The sequence below is a fragment of the Anser brachyrhynchus genome, assembly GCF_964034855.1.
Source record: "Anser brachyrhynchus genome assembly, chromosome: 2".
NCBI classification, from domain to species: domain Eukaryota; kingdom Metazoa; phylum Chordata; class Aves; order Anseriformes; family Anatidae; genus Anser; species Anser brachyrhynchus.
The window spans coordinates 144,509,746-144,532,375 of NC_137695.1; the positions used below are offsets into that span (position 1 = coordinate 144,509,746).

The 22,630-nt window shown below is 39.7% G+C and overlaps 1 protein-coding gene across 6 annotated transcripts in view; it reads right to left on the reverse strand.

The window, feature by feature from the left end:
* The window catches only part of CSMD3 (CUB and Sushi multiple domains 3), a 703,323-nt gene that overhangs the window by 24,203 nt on the left and 656,490 nt on the right, over window positions 1-22,630 (reverse strand). For all 6 annotated transcript variants that reach the window (XM_080578052.1, XM_080578051.1, XM_080578050.1 and 3 more), the window contains 4 exons: window positions 20,254-20,433; window positions 12,893-13,066; window positions 9,397-9,570; window positions 8,492-8,565 (listed from right to left, as the gene is read on the reverse strand). In XM_080578052.1, the coding sequence (XP_080434178.1) occupies window positions 8,492-8,565; window positions 9,397-9,570; window positions 12,893-13,066; window positions 20,254-20,433 (602 nt within the window). The remainder of the gene's footprint in view (window positions 1-8,491; window positions 8,566-9,396; window positions 9,571-12,892; window positions 13,067-20,253; window positions 20,434-22,630) is intronic.

The window sequence follows — 22,630 nt, forward strand, 5'->3', positions numbered from 1 at the left end:
TGAACCTGATCTCCTTCTGTAACCAAGTGACGCGCTTGGTGGATGAGGGGAAGGCTGTGCATGTGATCTACCTTGACTTCAGTAAGGCTTTTGACACCGTTTCCCACAACATTCTCCTCAAGAAACTCTCTGCTCTTGGCTTGGACTGGCATACACTTCATTGGGTTAAAAATTGGCTGGGTAGCCAGGCCCAAAGAGTTGTCGTGAGTGGAGTTAAATCCAGTTGGAGACCGGTCAGTAGTGGTGTCCCCCAGGGCTCAGTATTAGGGCCAGTTCTCTTCAATATGTTTATCAATGATCTGGATGAGGGGATCAAGCGCACCCTCAGTAAGTTTGCAGACGACTCCAAGTTAGGTGCATGTGCTGATCTGCTCGAGGGTAGGAAGGCTCTGCAGGAGGATCTGGATAGGCTGGACCGATGGGCTGAGGCCAACTGTATGAAGTTCAACAAGGCCAAGTGCCGGGTCCTGCACTTGGGGCACAACAACCCCAAGCAGAGCTACAGGCTGGGAGATGAGTGGTTGGAAAGCTGCCTGGCCGAGAAGGACCTGGGAATACTGGTTGATAGGCAGCTGAATATGAGCCAGCAGTGTGCTCAGGTGGCCAGGAAGGCCAACAGCACCCTGGCTTGTATAAGAAGCAGTGTGGCCAGCAGGTCTAGGGAGGTGATTGTCCCCCTGTACTCGGCTCTGGTGAGGCCGCACCTCGAGTACTGTGTTCAGTTTTGGGCCCCTCGCTACAAGAAGGACATGGAGGTACTTGAGAGAGTCCAGAGAAGGGCAACAAAGCTGGTGAGGGGTCTGGAGAACAAGTCTTATGAGGAGCGGCTGAGGGAGCTGGGGTTGTTTAGCCTGGAGAAGAGGAGGCTCAGGGGAGACCTCATCGCTCTCTACAGGTACCTTAAAGGAGGCTGTAGAGAGGTGGGGGTTGGTCTATTCTCCCATGTGTCTGGTGACAGAACGAGGGGGAATGGGCTAAAGTTGTGCCAGGGGAGGTTTAGGTTGGATATTAGGAAGAACTTCTTTACTGAAAGGGTTGTTAGGCATTGGAATGGGCTGCCCAGGGAAGTGGTTGAGTCACCATCCCTGGAGGTCTTTAAGAGACGTTTAGATGTAGCCCTTAGTGATATGGTTTAGTGGAGGACTTGTTAGTGTTAGGTCATAGGCTGGACTGGGTGATTTTGGAGGTCTCTTCCAACCTAAATGATTCTTTTATTCTGTGATATGAACAACTCATCCACGATCATTTAAAGAAATTCAGTCCTGGACAAAATCAGGTTTCAGGAGTAACAAAGAATTATCTATGATAGATAAAATGGAGCATGTAGAGTAGATTTCAGTATGTGTGAGTGTGTGTAAAAGCATGTTAGAAACATTACAAGTAATCCCAAGTGAATCAAGAATACAAAAAAGAGCAAAAAGAAAAAAGAAAATAAAAGTCAAAATTAGAATTCTCTCACGCAAGCATTTCCTGGTGAAACTGAAACTAACAGCAACAACCGACACAGGGCTGAAGTCAAAGACCTGATGATCCAGAGAAGTGTAAAGAACCAGGAAAATGCCTAGAAGCCAGTATATGTGTCTACTATAGTGTAAGTGAATTATAACTGGAGACATTTTGTAAAGAAGCATTTACTGTTTAATCCCCTCACCATCCCCACCCCCTTTCTTTTTCTGCAGTAATTAGATAAGGACTAATGATTTTTGGATTTGACTGCTAAGAGTTCAGTTATACCACAAATTCGTGACTTTATTTTTTAAGAGGTATGTTCCCTTCTGGCCCATAGCAAGATGTGTAGTACATCCCAGTTCAAAACCTTTGTAGACAGAGATACAGTTTGCAGAACACTGGATAGCTTATGTAACTAACATTTGGGCATAAGAGATCATAGCAGTTTTTTTTTTTTTTTTTTTTACCATAGTTTGATAATGTAATATACATGATTCTAAGTTGTAGTTAATCACTCATTCTTTTTACCTAGGATAATATACACACACACACACACACAAAAAGAGCTCTGTGTAATTATTGTTTGTAGATGTATACACATTTGCATAACAAAAATCACAACACAAGTGTCATCCTTTTTAGAAATTGTATGGTGTCTGATAAAGCTTAAATTAAAATGATTCAGTGATGATGCCAACTATGCTTATGCTCACAGCTCTTGTGAGCTGTTACAGAATTCTTTTGGAATATAATCTGACAATTCCATCATCACTGAAGTTTTGAGACTCCTTTCTGTCAAGTCTTGAATTACATCATATATGTCTGAATTTTCAACTCAAGCAATATCATACGAAAACAAATATTCAAGACAGGAGGAGCAACAAAAATAAAAACCACTGCTGTGGAAATTCAATACTTGGTATTAGTATTGTGAAAAGCAAGTGACAGTCAGTGATATAGTCATGTAAACAAGGCAGTTCTGTCAGTTGTTAAAAAGCACAAAAACAAACAAACAAACAAAAACACAGGACTCCATGTATGAAGACTTGAATTCTACTGTAAGCTTAGAGGCCCGCCCCCTTTTTTTTTTAAATGAGAGACAAAAATTTAAAACTTAACAATTAAGTCAATTCAGTGGCTTTGCTACTATTAGTTTAAATGTGAACCATTTGAGAGTTCCAAATTTGAGAGCTCCAACCCCCTTTCTCTTACAAACATACATAACAAAAGTACAGAACCCCAAAATGAGAAAAAAAACTACTTGGGGTTAGAGTCAGAAAACCATACTGTATTTTTTCAACAGTAACAACTCTTTGATATGCATGTAGTGGGTTTACGTGGCAAGGTTTTGGTAGCAGGGGGTGCACACGGGTGGCTTCTGTGAGAACAATCCAGAAGCTGCCCCATGTTAAATAAGGGCCCCACTGCTGGCCAGAGCTGAGCTAGTACGTGATGTTGTTTGTGTCTCTGTAAGAGCATATTTAAGAGAGGGAAAAACAAACAAACAAACAAACAAAACAAACCAACCAAACAAACAACAGCAACAGCAACACTGGTGGGGAACTGCAGCTGACAGACAGAGGAGTGAGAAACAGCCTTGCAGATACCAAGTTCAGTGAAGAAGGAGGGCAGGAGGTACTTCAAGTGCCAGAGCAGTTCCCCTGCGGCCTGTGGTGAGGACCGTGGTGAAGCAGGCTGTCTCCCTGCAGCCCATGGAATACCACGGTGGAGCAGGGTTCCATGCTGCAGCCTGTGGAGGAGACCACAGTGGAGCAGGTGGACCTGCACTGAAGGAGGCTGTGGCTTGTCGAAGACCCCCACCAGAGCAGATTCCGGGCTGCACCTGTAGCCCATGGAGAGGAGCCCATGCAGGAGCAGGTGACCTGGCAGGAGCTGCTGCCCATGGAGGACCCATGTTGGGGCAGTTTGCACTTGAGTCGACAGGCCACCGGATGAACCAGGTGGTACGGACCCCTATTTGGAGCAGTTCTTGAAGAGCTGCTGCCTGTGGGAAGCCCACGCAGGATCAGCTCGGGAAGGACAGCATCCCGTGGGAGGGGACCCCACCTTGGAGCAGGGGAAGAGAGTGACCTAGAAGGAGCGGTGGAGACGAAGAGCTATAGACTGACCACAAGCCCCATTCCCCCATTTCCTGCGCCGCTCGGGGAGAGGGGGTGGAAGAGGGGGAATGAGGGGGAAGGTGTTTTTGGTTAATTTATTTTGTTTCTCACTTCTCTAGCTTGTTAGTAACAGACAATAAATCTTACTATCTCCCTACTCTGAATCTGTTTTGCCCATCACGATAATTGTTGAGTGATCTCCCTGTCCTTATCTCATCCCTTGAGACCTTTACATCGTATTTTCTCCTCCTTTCCATTTGAGGAGGGGGAGTGAGAGAGTGGCTGAGGTGGAGCTCGGCTGCCCACCCAAGTAAAACCACCACAATGCATTTGCCAACAGCAAACTATTTTGCTTAATTCTGCCTAATCTCTTTTGATCTATTGTTTAAAATTGCAGAGAACTTAAGAAATCTATCAGACAAAAGAAAAACAAAGCCATCTCAACTTCAGAATTTTAGAGTTATTTAACTTTCTGCTGTGGATGGAAGAAAAAGTCATTATATTATTATTCCATTCATAAAGGAAGTTAGGTATAATATAATTTAATTCATATTATGCTCTGTTTGTGGCTTAAATGAGTCACAATATTATTGAATATATTGTAACGTAATATTTCTTTTCAGGGACTACAGACAATAACTTGTCTAAAACTGATCATTTTCATTGTCGTTTCTACCCAATAAAGCGGTAAACTTTGCTTCTTGTGTGAGAATAATGCTCCTCCTCTGCTCTGTATTAACTAAGATGTCATATTTATAGTAACCAGAAATCATGTGCAGACATTTAGTTCCTATACAAAACCAAATTCATTATATAGGAGCTTAAGGATACATTTCTGACCAGGGAAGGAGACTATATCTCAAAACAATTTGCAAAATAATTGTCATCAAATTAAACTTGCTGATTTGCCCCACTTGTCTGCAAGGCACTAACCTTACAACTGTGGGATCCAGGTTGTAAATCCTGCCAGCAGCTACACTTCTTTTAGAAATTATTTATCAGTTGACATTTTGCCTGGTATTTTAACAGTTTGATGTGAGCTGTGAGTGATGCTTTCATACACAACCACAACTACATCTCAAATGAGAAAGGCCATATTAGCTTCTTCAGTGATAGAAAGCTCATTAATATGCCAGAGAAAGTGTGACAATAAAATTGTAGAAAACGGTCATTACAATAATTCATTTCTTACACAGCTGAATAAAGAGTTGCTCTCTAGCATAACATAGTATTACTCCCAAAGGAAGTTAGCCCAAGGACTGCCCCTGCACATTCGATCTTAGCACAAAACAAAACTCTACTTCATTCCCTGGAGAAAATTGAGACAACTATATTACCACTTATCAATGACTGTGATCTAGCAAAATCTGAAAACTCCAAATATTGCTAAAACAAACAAACAAACAAAAAAACACTAAGCAGGAGGAGTACTGCATAAAGGCCACCAAAATGACAAACCAAAGAAATCTGTGGTAAAGACCCTGAAGAGCCTTTAGATTCGATCCATGCTTAAAAAAAAATAATAATTTCATGTTGTAAATCTACTCCAATTTCAATTAGGCCTTTCTTGCATTTCTGGCAATCTGCAGTTTTTACTTAACTCCTACTACTGGACAGGTACAACATACAACCTGGGAGCTTCCAGCTTGCTTTTCTGTGTATGCCTGTTCACACGACTGGAACTTTCATCCCTGATACCAAACGCAGATGTACCAGGCTAATTTTGACTCTTCCTTACTTTGTTCACAGTTGCCTTATAGTACTCCTAGCAAACTATATGTCACATTTCTACATCTGTGATTCTGCATTCATCCACGAAAACCTCTCACTAACACTGCCATTTTGTGTGATTCAGAAATTCAGAAGCATTTTCAATTTTACATTTTTGTATTGTTACTCTTTAAGCAATATAACAAAAGTAAAGATCTTTCACTACATTTTGAAGAATGTTTTCCAACACTGAACACAAGAACAGTGCCCTTTTAGCACTGCAGTGTCAAAACAGCATGATGTCTGTAAGTTTTTTTCTGCATATACCACATTCTAGCATGGTAAATGCCTCATATATTATTCCAAAAGGAGCTCATGCAAACATCATTTGCTACAACAAAGCCTTGCAGCCCAAGTGGCTGTTGGTCCACTTTGCTGCATCATGTAGAACATTGCCATCAGGTCAAGGGAGATGCTCAGCTTCGCAGTACAAGAGAGACAGGGGCATACTGCACTGAGTCCAATGAAAGATCACAAAGGTGATTCAAAGACAGGAGCAGACAAGGAGAGGCTTAGAGAGCTGGGACTGTTCAGCTAGCAAAAGAAAAGGCTGAGGAGGAATGTTATCAGTGTATATTAGCAGCTGATAGGGGCAGGAAAGGAAACAGGCAGACTTTTCTCAGTGGTGTCCAGTGACCAGACTAGAGGCAACCCAGGCACTAAGTGAAATATAGGAAATTCTGTTTAGACAAAAATAAATAAATAAATAAATTTTTACTGTAAGGTTGTAAGGGTGTGTGGAGTGTCTGTCCCTGGAAATATTCAAAACTCACCTGGACACAGCCCTGAGCAACCAGCCCTAGCTGATCTTTGAGAAGGTGGGGTTTGGACTAGAAGCTTTCCAGAGGCACCTGCCAGCCTCAGTGACTCGATCGTTCATTTTCGGTTATATAATTTCCATATGTTACAACAGAATTTCTCTCAGAGAAAAACGAAAATACACAAACATAAAGAAAGCGACAACAACCCACGCCTCAAACAAACAAACAAACAAAAACCAACGCACTATTTTTTTAAAGTGTGTCTATGTTAGCAGTTTGGCATACAGTATACATACTTTTAAGGTGAAAAATTTTATTTGAATCATAGAATCATAGAATTATTTATGTTGGAAAACTCCTCTAAGATCATCAAGCCTAACTGTTAACCTAGCACTGTCAAGTCTACCACTAAATCATATCCCACAGCACCACATCTACATGCCTTTTGAATACCTCCAGGGATGGTGACTCAACCACTTCCCTGGGCAGCCTTTTCCAATACTTCACAACCCTTTCAGCAAAGACATTTTTCCTAATATCCAACCTAAACTTCCCCGGGCACAACTTAAGGCCATTTCCTCATCTTATCACTTGTTGCCTGGGCAAAGAGATTGACCCCCACCTTGCTACAACCTCCTTTCAGGTAGTTGTAGAGGACAGTAAAGTCTCCCCTGAGCCTTCTTTTCTCTAGGCTAAATAACCCAGGTCCTTCAACTGCTCCTCATAAAACTTGTTCTCTAGATCCTTCACCATCTTCACTGCCCTTCTTTGGACATGCTTTAGCACCTCAATATCTTCCTTGTAGAGAGGGGCCCAAAACAAAACTAAACACAGTATTCATGGTGTGGTCTCATCTCACCAGAGTTGAGTACAGGGGGACAATCACTTTTCTAGACCTAGTGGCCTCACAATTTCTGATACAAACTAGGATGCTATTGGCCTTCAGGGCCACCTGAGCACACTGCTGACTCATATTCAGCTGGTTATCAACCAATACCACCATGTCTCTTCCTGCTACTCTTTCCCCCAGCCTGTAGTGTTGCATGGGGTTGTTGTGCCCCAAGTGCAGGACCTGGCATCTTGCTGAACCTCATACAGATGGTCTTGGTCCATCAATCCAGTCTATCCAGGTCCTTGTGTAGAACTTTTCTCCCTGAAGCAGATCAACACTCATGCCCAACTTGGCGTCATCTGCAAACTTTCTGAGAGTGCACTCGATCCCTTTGTCAAGATCATTGATAAAGACATTAAAGAGAACTGGCCCCAATACTGAGCCCTGGGGGACACTATTTGTTACTGGCTGCCAACTGGATGTAACTCCATTCACCACAACTCTCAGTATTTTATCCACAGAAGCATATGCCTGTCCAAGCCATGAGCAGCCATTTTCTCCAGAAGAATGCTGTGGGAAACACTATCAACAGCTTTACTAAAGTCTAGGTAGACAACATCCACAGCCTTTCCTTCACCCACAAAGTGGGTCACCTTGTTGTAGAAGGAGATCAGGCTAGACAATCAGGACATGCCTTTCATAAACCCTTAGTGACTGAGCCTGATCTCCTGGTTGCCCTGTATTGTGCTGTGAGATGGCACTCAAGATGATCTGTTCCATAACCTGGCACTGAGCTCAGACAGACAGGCCTGTAGTTTTCTGGATCCTCCTTCTGGCCCTTCTTGTAGATGGGTCTCATATTTGCTAGCTGTTAGTCAACTGGGACCTCCCCTGATAGCTAGGACAGTTGATAAATGATGAAAAGGGGCTTGATGAGCACTCCTGCCACTTCCCTCAGTACCCTCAGGTGGATCCCATCTGGTCTCAAAGACTTGTGTATGCGTAAGTGGTTTAGCAGATTGCTAGCCATTTCCTCATGGATTATGAGGGCTTTGTTCTGCTACCTGTCCCTGTCTTCCAGCTCAGGGGGCTGGGTACCCAGAGAATAACTGGTCTTACTACTAAAGACTGAGGCAAAGGCATTAAGTACCCCAGCCTTTTCCTCATTCTTCATCACTATGTTCCACCCCGCCCCCCCCCCCCCCCCCCCCCATGCAATAAAAGATGGACATTCTCCTTAGTCCTTCTTCTGTTGCTAATGTATTTATAGAAGCATTCACAAACAGTAGGGAGCACTTACATATTGCTTTGGAGTTCCTGAACTACTTCAAGGTAAAACCAAGAACTTGATCACCAGACTTTCATGTAGTGCATTCGTTGCTAATAGGGACACAAGGTCAGTTTAAACCAGCAAGCAGAAATAAGGAAAGAACAACATTCCAGCAACCAACTTTTTTAAGGCACAAGCAATTTCTCGATCTCTATTCATGAGTTTGTAAACTTTGAGGCAGTACAAAAAGACTTTAATATGGAAGTCAGTAAAAAATAGCATACTCTACCTGATAGCCAAATGTGTTGTTTTGTGATCCATGCCTTGGGACTCCTGGATTTTCACATGCTGTGCGAGTAGGTTCTTAAAAAAATAATAAATGAAAAACAAAACAAAGTACAATATTTTAATGACATATATGCATGTATAACAAAGCTATGTTTGTTCAAAAACATGCAATATGCCAACAAGAGAAACAAAAATAGAGTGATTTGTTTCATAGAATGGTTTAATTTGGAAGGGCCCTTAAAGATCATCTAGTCCAAACCCCCTGCCATGGGCAGGGACACCTTGCAGCAGACCAGGTTGCTCAAAAATCCCAGCCAACCTAGCCTTAAACACTGCCAGGGATGGGGCATCCACAACTTCTGGAGAACCTATTTCACTGCCTCACCTCCCTCTGAGTAAAGAATTTCTTCCTACTATCTAATCTAAATCTACCCTCTGTTAGTTTAAAACCATTACTCCTTGTCCTATCACTACAGTCCCTAACAAAGAGTCCCTCCCCAGTTTTCCTGTAGTCTCCCTTTAGGTACTGGAAGGCTGCAATGAGGTCTCCTCAGAGCCTTCTCCAGGCTGAACAATGCCAACTCTATAAGCCTGTCTTCATAGGAGAGGTGTTCCAGCCCTTTCCTCACCCTTGTGGCCCTCCTCTGGGCTTGCTGTAATAGGTCCATGTCTCTCTTATATTGAGGGCCCCAGAGCTGAACACAGTATTCTAGGTGAGGTCTCACAGGAGAAAAGCAGAGGGGGAGAATCACCTCCCTCCCCACTTTCTGGCCATTTATTTATTTAATTCTCACATTTGTTAGTGATTCTTAGAGAGTATCGAATAGCAAGAGGATAATGCAAAAATAGCTGGAAAAAGGAATAATGAGCATTCAGGTAATTTCAGTAATATGGGTGTCACCTTACCTATACATCGGGGTGAAGAACCACTCCATGTGCCATCTGCTTGGCAAATCCTGGTGCTGGAGCCAACTAAAATAAAAGGAGGATTGCAGCTGAAAGAGACTTCTGACTGGTAGATGAAACTCTTGCCTTCTCTTTTCCCTTGAGAGGGTACTCCAGGGTCACCACAAAACTTTGCTGTAAGAAAAGATATGATAGAAAATAAATTTATTATTTATTTATTAAAATGTATGAAAATAACATTTATCTGAACTGAGTCGTTACTCCACATGTTACTTTTTATTATTGTTATTTTTAATTAAACAGAGGTTAAATACAGAAATATTTACTGGAATTCAAAGAGAAATTAAATAGCCAATTGTTAGTTTTGCTTCAGTTTGCACTAAAGAAAGGCTAACTGTTCAAAATTCTTATGTAATGGGATTTGGTCAGTAGCTTGCAGTTGATGCTCAAGGTTACAAGAGTTGTTTCATTAAGTCCCAAATATTCACAGTTCACACCTTCCAAACACATCAATCTTCAAACCCTCCTGTGGAGAGCAATTAGAGAGTGAAACAAACCTTCATGTTAGTCTTCCATCCTCTCCTGCTTTTTTGCCACCTACCTAGTGTTCTACATTTTTGTACAATTGAAGGACTTGTCAGATATATTTTAGGAACTGTAAGTTCTTACTTCCTCATTCTTCACTGAAAGATAAGATTTGGTACGCACAGAAATATAACACTGGAAAATTAGTATGGCTAAAAAAATATACAGTAAATACATTTTGGCAGCAATTTAAATGTTAAACATTAATATGCTATTCTTAGTCAGGATAAATCCATCTGATAAGAACATGTTCTTAAACTGATCTTGTTCTTTTCCACCTTTCCCCTGAATGTTTCCTTATGACTGTTGCATAGCATAACTAAGTGAATGTACTGCTGTCAAATTACTGGCCTTCTTCTGCAATATAAAGTTCCGATAGTTGTTAGAAGTTGGATTTTCAAAACTTGATTCAGGAAATGCAATCAGCTAAGATAAACCCTATGCACACACACACAAAAATAAATAATAATAATAATAATAAAGGCAAAAACAAAAACAACAACAAAAAACTCCCAAAACAGATGAACGCACAAAACCCACCACATTAACCTGAATACACATAATGACATTTGTAAAGAGGCATCTAGTACAGGTAGTGGAATTTTCTGCTCCATCTTTCTTTTCTAAAAGCATAATTTAAATTAGATCTCTTGACCACTTTCAAAATACATTTCTAATATCTCTTAGGTCTTAATGCTTCCATACAACCAGCTCACATGAAATGCTACTGCCCTCTACCTATTTCCGAGGACACTGACTATACAGAAACTCCCTGCACACTCATGCTATTGAAGAAAAATGGCTTAATCTACAGCATATAAGAAATGTATACTATTTTACAGCTTCAGGTGGAATGGGACTGTCTGCAGAATTGTATCCCCAATTCTGAAAGATCTGTGAATTAGAGATAGTGCCACATAACGAATCTCACTGGTTGATTGACAAATCACAGTTGTAATTTATGTTTTAATTATTAAAATTATGTGCAAGTCTTAATTTGAGAATATATTAAATGTGTATAGATTTTTAACACAAAGGCTTAAGATTGTTTCTTTATCAGTTCTTTGCATTAACAAAGTAGAAACCACTCCCAAGGGAAAAGAAAAATCCTCACATTAAAAAATGGTGTTTTGTTAAGTTTGTTATTTTTAAACTAAAAATAAGTAAACTTCATCATTCATCTGTCAATTACCTTTAACCAGTCACTGAATATCTAGTGAGTATCTACCTTTGATATGGAAGCCATGGAAGTAGTATAGTGGTATATCCTGACAGTTTTCCTCAAGGTACTCTATAATTAATTAAATTAGACAAATCTAGTAGGTCATAGATGACAAATAGTCAGCCAAAAAAAAAAAATTATTTGGAACGGAATATATTCATTCCCCTATACCTTGCATATCTTCAGACAGTCTACAACTTTATGGAACCAAGCTGGGATCTAAATTTCTGATGTCAAGAGCTGCTTAAAGATTGCTCATTGGGAATGACTTTCAACAGCTCCTTCTCACTTCAGCCAGATGGCAGATAGTTTAAGCTCTTTGACAAGCACTGGATGCCAATTGATTTCTACTAAAAGCCAGTGGGTAACCTTTGCACATCAACAACACTCAGTTAATGCAATCTCAGCATGAAACAGCCTTTAATCCTCAGACAGCTGTACTCTGTACTAACTATACCTTTTATATAGTTTAAAGGCAGAGTTCCCTTTTGAGAGTATATTGCAATATTCCAACCTCAAAGATGACAAAATAGTTTATGATATCAAAAAAAAGTGAATTTAAGGACACTATTTCAATCAAGATCAAATGATGAAAAGCATTTCCCATGGCCTTTGAAGTTCTTAATATACCAGATTCTAGAAGAGCTCCATCTAGTGAACTTAAACAGCAAATAGTAGCTTCCAGAAACTGCCTTTCACCATGTTCCAGTTCTGGTACATATAGTTTCAGCGACACTAATAAAATATTTTTGACGGTATGAGAATACCAGAGACAGAGGGGGGAGGGGGGCATCATTATGATATGATGCCATAATAGTAGGACCTAGCCAAAACAGAGAATATTTTTGAAAGGGAAAGATGAAAAATGCACATAAATAAATAGATAAACAAATAAAAATAGTGACATAATGGAGAATAATTTTTTTTCAACATTTGGAAAGGTATCTGGTAAGTTCAAATGAAGCTTTAGAAACTGTAGAGCCACGTAGATGAAATTATCCTCTTCCAGATAGATGTCTAGATCAAGAATATTATAGTTTCAGTGTACAGCTGTTTTACAAATAACTACAGAACCTCATTCTTCAGTGCAAACAATTGACTATCTCTCAAAAGTATCACAATAACTTCCTTAGGAAGGTTTGTTTAAATAATGAGTGGAATGACACCAACCTAAAGAAAAAGGTGCATTTGCTGTTATAATGAACTTTATAGAAATTTAAAAATTCATCAATGTTACAACCTTAAAGTTAATAAAATTTACTGCACAGAACATATAACTTAATTTAGTATACTGGGAAAATATAAAATTGTCAAGGAATTGCCCTGGGATCTAGTCAACACATCTGACGTATACAGATTTCTGTGATATCAGTCAAAGTTTAGCATGAGTAATGACCATATAAAGGAGTTTTATAATAAAATTTCCCCTGCTCTATATGTAGCAGGATCTAAAAACAAAACAGAATTTTCTAATGCTGATTCTCCCTTGGTTTATTTTATGTACATTGCCTGTAATATATCTTTTAGTTTTTATGTTTAAGGCTTCCTATGTTTTCACAAAAGATTTACAGATATTCCTCTCTCGTCCTCAATCTATAAATTATGTTATAATTTTGGAAAATATATCAAAAATATAAAAAAGCTCAACAGTTAGATAAAGAAATAGTGGATCATAGAGAAAATACTTACGCAAGCACTGAGGTACTTCACCACTCCATGTTCCACTCCCAACACAAGTCAAAACAGCAGGAAAAGAGAGTTCGTAGCCTGGAGAACAGACGTAGCTAATGCTAAATCCCCAGTCCAAGTTTGTTCCTTCCAACCTTCCATTAGAGATCTGCGGAGGAGTTGGGCAGGTAACAGCTGCAATAACATTCAAAATAATTAGGTCCAGCTGCTGTAAATATCCCCAGTGTATATAGTTACTAGAAGAACCATATGTGCTAATTTCACCTCTTTTAAAGGACAATAGAGTGAGAACATACTATCTCCTCACTGTGTTGTTGCCACATTTCCTGATGTTAGTACTTCTAGTTTGTTCCATTTCAGAGACATACTTTAATGGCTGATTGATGAAGTGTCTTAAATAAAACAGGATGTTGTTTCAAACAATGCAGTGAGCCTACCCAAAAATCAGTGTAGAGACTATGTAGTCTACAGAATTAAAAAAAAAAAAAAAAAAAAAAAGTCTATTACTCCTTGTCCTATCACTACAGTCCCCAACAAAGAGTCCCTCCCCAGTTTTCTTGTAATACCCCTTTAGGTAGGAAAGCTGCAATAAGGTCACCCCAGAAGCCTTCTCTTCTCCAGGCTGAATAACCCCAACTCTATCAGCCTATCTTCATAGCAGAGGTGTTCCAGAACTTTAATCATCCTTGTGGCCCTCCTCTGGACTTGCTCTAATGAGTCCACATCTTTCTTTTATTGAGGGCCCCAGAGCTGAATGCAGTACTCCAGGTGGGGTCCCCAGCCTGTAGTTGTGCTTGGGATTGCCATGACCCTGGTGCAGAATTTTGCACTTGGCCTTGTTGAACTTCACGAGGTTCACACAGGCCCACCTCTCAAGCCTGTCCAGGTCCCTCTGGATGGCATCCCTTCCCTCCAGCATGCCAGCCACACCACTCAGCTTGAATTCATTGTCAAACTTGCTGATGGTACAGTCAATCACTTTCATGTTGTTTGAATAAAAAGGGTTCAAATAAGTACTCTACAGACACTACATCAAGTGGCTAAAGTCTGTCTGCATTCTTCAAGAGCTTCATTACTAGTCTTTTTAAAAAGATCCGTATATTTTAACTTCTGATCTGAATAATAAAGAAAGAAATATCTATTAACAAACAGAAGAATTAGCATGAAAGCAGTAGTAATATCAGAAATCTGTGGAGAAAAAATATAAAATAAATATATATGTAAACATATATATGTATTCAAAACAAACAAGCAAAACCCAGCAACAGGGCAGAACACCACTCTAAATGTTTTGGTCAGAGATTCAACCAGAGCTCTGGGGGCAGTCTACAGAGTTTTGGGGCAGTGTTCAAGAGTATGGGGTCCCATGTAGTATTTTTACTCAATCCCATTGATCAGGAGAAAGGATGTGAGAAGAATAGCACTGATAAGGGAGGTCAATAATTTCTGAAGAACTGGTGTTGGTGATGGGGTTTTGGGTTCTATGATCATGGGACCCTGCTTGAGGATTAATATTTTCTTGGGAGAGAAGTGATGCATCTCTCTAAGTGGGGCAAAGATATTTTTACCAATAGGATGGCTGACCTTATCAGGAGGGCTTTAAACTAGGAAGGAGTGGGGAGGGAGAGAGTAGCCAGCAGCTCTGTGAAAGAGTGACACACAGTGCATCTGAACAAAGGGACGGGGGTTAATGTGATAGGGAAGGATCACAAAATCATCAAAAAAGGGGCTTAAGCAAGGACACCTCCAGCACTTGCAGGTTAGCAAGGAAATGTCTGTGAGGCAGCATTATGGAGAAATCTCCCAGACACTTTCTAGGTCTACAGCACGCTGGGGTGCCCCTCTTCTATACACTACTGCATGCAGTATGGGGACTAAACAAGATGATTTAGATATGTGTGTATGCTTGAAGGGCGATGATCTTATTGGCATCATGGAGATGTGGTGGGATGGCTCCCATGACTGGAGTCATCTAATGGAAGAATACAGGCTCTGTAGGAAGGACAGGCTGGGGAGACAAGGAGGTGGTGTTGTCCTCTACGTCAATGAGCAGCTGGAGTGCATGGAGCTCTGCCTAGGGATGGATGGATGAGGAGATGACTGAGAATTTATAGGCTAGGATTAAAGGAAAGACAGGGCTCGGTGACAATCTCACAGCCCTGGATTTCAGGACATCAGACTTTGGCCTCTTCAAGGTTTTGCTTGGTAGAGTACCTTGGGATAAGGCCCTTTGAGGGAAGAGGGGAGGAAAGAAAGTTGGTTAATATTCAAGTATCCCTGCCTCCAAGCTCAAGAGCAATGCATCCCAACAAAGAGGAAGTCAGACAAAAGCACCAGGAGGGGTGCATGTATGAACAAGAGGCACCTGGCCAAATGAAAACTCAAAAGAGAAGCCTACAGAGGCTGGAAGCACGGACAAGTAACCTGGGAGAAATATGTAAACGTTGTATGAGCAGCCAGAGATCAAGTAAGGAAAGCTGAAGCCCAAATGGAATTGAAATTGGCTAGGGATGTCAAGGGCAACAAGGGCTTCTACAAGTACATCAGTGATAAAAAGACTAGGGAATATGTGGGCCCTCTCCTGAAGGAAAAAGGAAACCTGGTGTCCTGTTTTCAGCTAGGATAGAGTTAATTTTTCTCCTAGTAGCTGGTATGGTGCTGCGTTTTGGATTTAGAATGAGAATAATGTTGATAACACACTGATGTTTTAATTGTTGCAGAGCAGTGCTTACACTAAGTTAAGGACTTTTCAGCTTCCCACACCGCCCTGCCAGTAAGGAGGCTGGGGGTGCACAAGGAGCTAGGAGAGGACAAAACCAGGACAGCTGACTCAAACTGGCCAAAAGGTTATTCCATACCAAATGACATCATGCTGAACAATTAATATGGGGTGGCTTGTCGGGGTGGGGGGGAGCCACTGCTCAGGGATAGGCTGGGAGTTGGTCAGTGGGTGCTGAGCAATTGCATTGTGCATCACTTGTTTTGTACACACTATAATTATTACTATTTTTTTCCTTCTTTGCCATCCTAATAAACTGTCTGTATCTCAACCCAAAAGCTTATACTTTTTTTTTTCTTTTTTTTTTTTTTTTTTCTGATTCTCTTTCCCATCCCACTGGGGGAGTGAGGGCGAGCAAATGGCTGTGTGGAGCTCCACTGCTGGCTGGATTAAACCACAAAACCTGGTTACCAAGACGGTTAGAAGGCCAAGGTACTGAATGTCTTCTTTGACTCAGCCTTTACCAGCAAGACTAGCCTTCAGGAATCACAGGTCCCAAAGGCCAGGCTGAATGGCTGGAACAAGGAAGATGTACCCTTGGTGGAAGAGGGTCAGGTCAGGGAATACTCAAGTAAACTGGACATTCATCAGTCCATGAGCCACGATGGGATCCTTTCACGAATGCTGAGGGAGCTTATGGATGTGATTGTGAGGTGACTCTTGATTATCTTTGCTCAGTTGTGATAAATGGGAGAAGTGCCTGAAGACTGAAGGAAGGAAAATGTCACTCCTATCTTCAAGAAGGGCAAGAAGGAGGACCTGAGAAATTACGGGCCTGTCAGCCTCACCTCAGTCCCTGGGAAGGTGAGGGAACAGCTAATCCTGGAAACCATTTCCAGGTACACGAAGGAGAAGAAAACCATCAGTAGTAGTATGCATAGATTCACCAAGAGGAAGTTACGCAGAAACAATCTCATACACTTCTATAATGAAAACACCAGCCTGATGGATGATGGAGGAGCAGTGGATATTTTCTTTTTGGACTTTAGTAAGGTCTTTGCCACTGCCTCCCATAAGACAGAGAAGCCGTTGAAATATGGGCTGGATGAGCATACAGTGAGGTGAATTGAAAACCCTTTGAATGGCCAGGACCAGAGGGTAAAGGTCAGTGGTGCAAAGTCTAGTTGGAGGCCAATAATGACTGGAATACCCCAGGGGTCAATACTGGGTCCGGGCCTGTTCAACTTGAGTTAAAGTTAACTTTAAGTCATGTTTCATCTTCTTTAATGATCTGGACAATGGGGTAGAGTGTATCCTCAGTATGTTTGCAGAGGACAGGAAACTGGGAGAAGAGGCTGATTCAACGGAAGGTCATGCCACCATCCAGAAGGACTTTGACAGGCTGGAGAGAAAAGAATCTCACACAGTTCAACAAGAAGTGCGGAGTCCTACACACAGAAAGGATCAGCCACAGGCACCAGTACATGCTGGGGACAACACAACTGGAAGGTAGCCTGGCAGAAAATGACTTGGGAGTCCTGGTAGACACCAAGTTGAACATAAGTTAGCAACGTGTCCTTGCTGCTAAGAAGGCTAATGGTATTCTTGGCTGCATTAGGCAAAGTATCACCAGCAGGTCAAGAGAAGTGACTGTTCCCCTCTATTAAGCATTGGTGAGGCTGCACCTGGAGTACCGTGTCCAGTTCTGGACCACCAAGAACAAGAGAGAAATGGACATACTGTAGAGAGTCAAGTGGAGGGCCACCAAGATGATCAAGGGACTGGAGCACCACTGCTCTAAGGAAAGGCTGACAGAGTTGTGACTGTTCAACCTGGAGAACAGGAGGCTCAGGGGGGATCTTATCAGTGCATGTAAATACCTGAAGGGAGGGTGCAAAGTGGATAGCTCTTTTCAGTGATGCCCAGTGCCAGGACAAGAGGCAATGGGCACAAAATTGTTCCATCTAAATGTCAGGAAGTACTTCTTTTCTGTCTGGATAAGTGAGCACTAGTAGAGGTTGCCCGGAGAGCTTGTGGAGCCTCCAAGCTTGGAGACCTTCAAAAGTTGCCTGGACATGGTCCTGGGCAACCTATTCTAGGTGGCCCTGCTTTGAGCAGAGGGGTTGGACCAGACGACCTCCAGAGGTGCCTTCCAACCTTAATCGTTCAATGATTTTGTGATTCTGTGATATAGCAACAGCTATCATGTTTTCAGATAGAAATATATTACAAATGCAAGTTTGCATTAAAAAAAAAAAAAAAAAGTTTGAATAAGCATCCTTTTCCAGCTAGGCAAAGCCAAAGAATCATTTATATATTCTGTTTCAATAACACTCTGACAATTTAGTATCCACTTTCTAGCCAGTTAATTTTCCAATTATTTTAACTAAATGGTGCCAGAGGACCACTTCCTCCTGACAGTAAGAGCTAATTATTACACATTTCAAACATACTAATGGATATTATGTATTCCTTTTAATTACAAAGTTAAAAAAAAAGGGGGGGGGGGGGCAGTGATTATTAACTTACCTAGTGCATGCACACAAACCTGTGCGGAGCAGAGGGAAATCCTGAGAATCCTAAAGATTCTGCATATGATTATTGTCTAGTATTTATACAAGATATATATGGACTAGAAACAGAAGGACTCAAGCCCATAAGTGACAGTTTAACTCTTTTTTTTGTACAGTTGTTTGAATCAAATTAGAGCTAGCTCTCCTGTTCCCATTTAGGTACCATATAGTCCTTAAGAATTTCAGTCTGTGAGACTGTTGGGGAGACTGTACCATAAATACTTGTTCTGTCTGATAATCTTCTAGCTGTTCACTCACAGACACTCTTGGAGACAGACAGACCCCTGGCCAATTGGAGCAGTATGGCTATTCTTATATTCTTAAAATTAGATTTGTAATTGAAGCTGGTTAAGAGCACAATAAAAACAGAAATAAGAAGTTTTTTTAAGAGTTTTTTTTTAAGAGGATCTTGAAGTCTGACATTCTTTAAAATAGAAAAAAATCAAAATGCTGGAAAAAATAACTAAAAAAAAAGACATTATCAAAGGTGAAATAGAATTAAATTAGACTTGGTAACATATGGGGACATTTGTAGTTTGTAAGGAAAATAATTGCAAATGGGGGGGTGGGGGTGGAGATTTAAAACTGATTTGATATGTTTTGATTAATGACCTCAGGGGAGAAAATGAGGTATGCAATCATACTTCCAGAAAAGAAAACAGAAGGAAGATGAATGAGAACAAAGTAAGTACATGCTTAGCCAATTAAGTTTTAAAGTAATAGGGATTAGACACACTTAGTGTGAGCCCAGAAAGAAAGAACACTGAAAATTTAATACTGCTTCTCTACAGCTGTGATAGCAGGAAGAGTGAGAAAAATGACTCTGTAGAAAGGTGTTTTGAGGTTTAGCAAGAAAGATCCTGGGGGGCTTTCTGAGAAAATTGTTTTGATTACATAGATAGGGTTGTCTTTCAGTAAAGTTCTTTTTCTGTTGTTATTTTGTTTTGTTTTGTTTTCTATTTAAATTTCAACAAATATTATTAAAATAAATGCCATAAATAAGGAAAATCAATAATTCAATTAGTAAAAGAGAGAAAATTAGGACCTGGAGATTTATCATTCTGGTTTTCATTAGAGAAAATAAAACAAATCAGAAGAATGATTATTAGGGAATTTGCTAGAAGGATTTAGACTTTTGCTGAATATGTTGAGACATCACAGTGATACTCAAAGGTACACATCTAATGAGGGAAGTATCAGAGAAAAATCTTGGTATTATGGATAGGGTAACCCAGAGCAATTTGCCTTTGAGAAAGTTCAGTATATGCAGACCTTTCGCAAAGGCTTTCATCATGTGCCTGAGTGGTGTTTTAGTAAAGACAGAGTCATATGTATATAGGTCATCTTTGGTAATTACATCTTAACCTTAACAAACAAACAAAAAATAAATGTAAAACATCATAGTGGCTAATTTACTCTAGCAGCAAAGTAGCAAAGTGTTCTATAAAGCTAAAAACAAACAAACAAACAAACAACAACAAAAAATGTGAACATGCTATGCTGGCATCTTAATCTTTTAAAATGGAGGGAAAGAACCAAATGATGAAATCACTTTTCCTGCAGCCAAACAATCAATTAAACATTGTAGGAGTGTGGCCATGGGGGTCGACAAGCCCCATGGTTGGCAATAACATCAGACTCTTAACGATGAGGCCAGGAGGAATGTAAAGCGTTTAGAAGAAACAAAGAAGGCTGATTCAGGAAACCCCTCGCGGTCTCAGACTGCTTGTTCTCCAGTTGTTAAGACATGGAAGTTGCTGGGTGTTTGCTGTTGCTGGGCAAAGTTGTTTGACCAATGAATAGTTAGTGGAAAAGTACTGCTGTAGAGTGAATGGTATAAGGGAGCCTGTCCTCAATAGGAGTTGAGTTGAAGTTATGTCATCAATAAAGTAGTAGCAGTTACTGATCCTAAAAGAACCCTGGTGTCTGTGTGGTCATGACACCACACAACATGTTAATAATAATAGTAAGCCGTGATTTCTAAAGAAGTACTTGACTGACTCATTATAATAAACAGTGGATGTAAATGACCTAGAAGAAATACTGGACAATCAAAATTAATGTTGTACCTTTGCAAGTTGGGATTACTCCACTCCATGTGCCGTTGGTAGTACAAGTGCGAATGGAGGAGCTATTTGATTCCATTGTATATCCAGGTTGGCAAATATAAGTAACATTTTGTCCAACAACATAATCATCACCATATCTCATGCCATTTGCTGGGACTCCTGGATCTCCACAGTTGATAACTGAAGGGAGATTAATGAAAAATAGGTTTTAAAAAAACTGAATGCAATTAATATATATATATATATATGAGGGGACAAACAGGGCAAATTAGGAACTTCTTAGGGAAAAATAGGAGGAAAAATATCATAAATCTCATCTCTATCAACATAAGATAAACATGTATGTCATTCAAATTAGCTGCCAAACACAATTTGTGCAGCTGTTACATTTTGGAGAAAATCTATACACCTGTTCAAAAGCAGAAGTAATGGACTGTAGAATTTTAATCAGTAAAATTTTAAGATCTTAAAAGGAACAAAAGTAAGAAATAAGCCACTGTGCTTTGATACCCTCTAATTTTCATGTCACTATAAAGCCTCATTATTAAAGATGCAGGTATATGTTTAGTTTACTTTTCCATTTGAACAACCTCAAAGCAAACATAGCCTGGAAAATTTAAATTGTATGTATGGAGAAAAACTAGCACTTTGTAAATGCTCACATTACAACTATGTACATAAACAGAAGAGAATGTTCAGGCAATCTAAAAATATGGCCCATGGTTTATGCCAAAATTAGGCATATAGCCTTTAATGAGGGAGAGTGGGTATAAAACATCTTGTGATTTCTAATGTAAGGAGATAATTTAGGTTAATAAGGAGATAAATAACTATAATCAAAGATTTTTATTTTTATTTTTCTCTCAGATGTGGTAAATTTGATCTATCAGTTTCTGGAACAGTTTTCAGAGTAAGAAATCTAGAAATCTGGAGAATTTAGAACCATAGTGGCAATGATCAAAAGCTGTTTTTTCCAGGAAAAAATAATAATAAAAAATAATAAAAAAGCCACTAAAATTATATATAGTTTGAACAAAGTACAGCACCCATGTGTTTGACAGTTCATTTTACAGTAAATTTTGCAGTCTCCCCACAGCATCTTTATTACTGCTGGTTAATTCTGGGGGCAGTCTCCTGGGAAGAAAGCACATCTTGGCTACTTCTAACTCCATGCTAAAGCATGACCAATGTGAATAGCACCCTCTCTGTATCCTGGTTTCTGGAATGAGAAAACCTGCAGTGTGTTCTGTATTTTTGATCCAAACAGTTAGTAAGCTCCAAGAAATATAGTATTTCTATACACCTGTTCAAAAGAAGTATAGTATTCCAGAATTAGTATAGTATAGCTCCATAGTTTACCACAGTCTAAGTAAGCAGATATTAATTAAACTGCATGATTCAAAACTTCAAAAAGTAAAAATGTCCCACACAATAGCTGCCTATGGGTGCAGAATAGGCAGTAGAACATAGCACAAGGTTACCTTGGTAGAGCTGTTTAGATAAAGAAAACAGAAGATCAATGTATTTTGTTTTACCTGGCAACATAGTACATTTTTTGAAAACTTAAAAATATATATATTTTTATATGTCGTTATTCAACAAATATAGAACTGCCAAAGACAGAACTGTTTTTCTTAGTTACATGAGTATATTCAAATACTGTAAATATTCTACCTTTCTTTAGTTGACACATTCCATTTAGTGACCTTAATGGTGTAAATTCAACTAAAATCATCCTTGATATTTTTCCACATACACTTTTGTTTTGACTGTATTACAACATAATGTCCATGCCTATAATGCCCATCTTTTTTCCCTAAACTTCATTAATTACATTGTGAAGAATATTGCAAATAATTTCCTTACAAATTTAAGAACACAAACACCATACGCAATATATGCTCAAACAGCTTCACAAAATTATCCATTTACTTCAGGCCTGTAAACTATTTTCTTTGTTTATTTAAATCTAACTAAAACCGTGTTCTCAGCTTTTTCACTCACCTTCATTACAATCTCCGTGTTTTTACTTTTTGTCATTAATACCAAATTTTTGTTTCTTCCACTGTTAATGTTACTGTAGTGATTGCACTATTTTCTGCTATTGACACTTTGATCCTTCATACAGAAAGAGTCATCATGGCTTTGGTAGGTCTCTAGATTCCAATACCTTCTCAAAGTTCCTACTTTCCTACCATTAACATTTCAAACCATATCTCAAAAACAAACAATCAAACATACAAAAAACAATATGATTGTCTTGTCTGCTTTTATTCTTCTGTACTCACTAGTTGTTATCTTACTATAGAAAAAAAGAGTTTAATAAAAAAAAAGGTCAAGGGAAAAAAGTGTCATTCTTAATATTACTGTGTTGTAA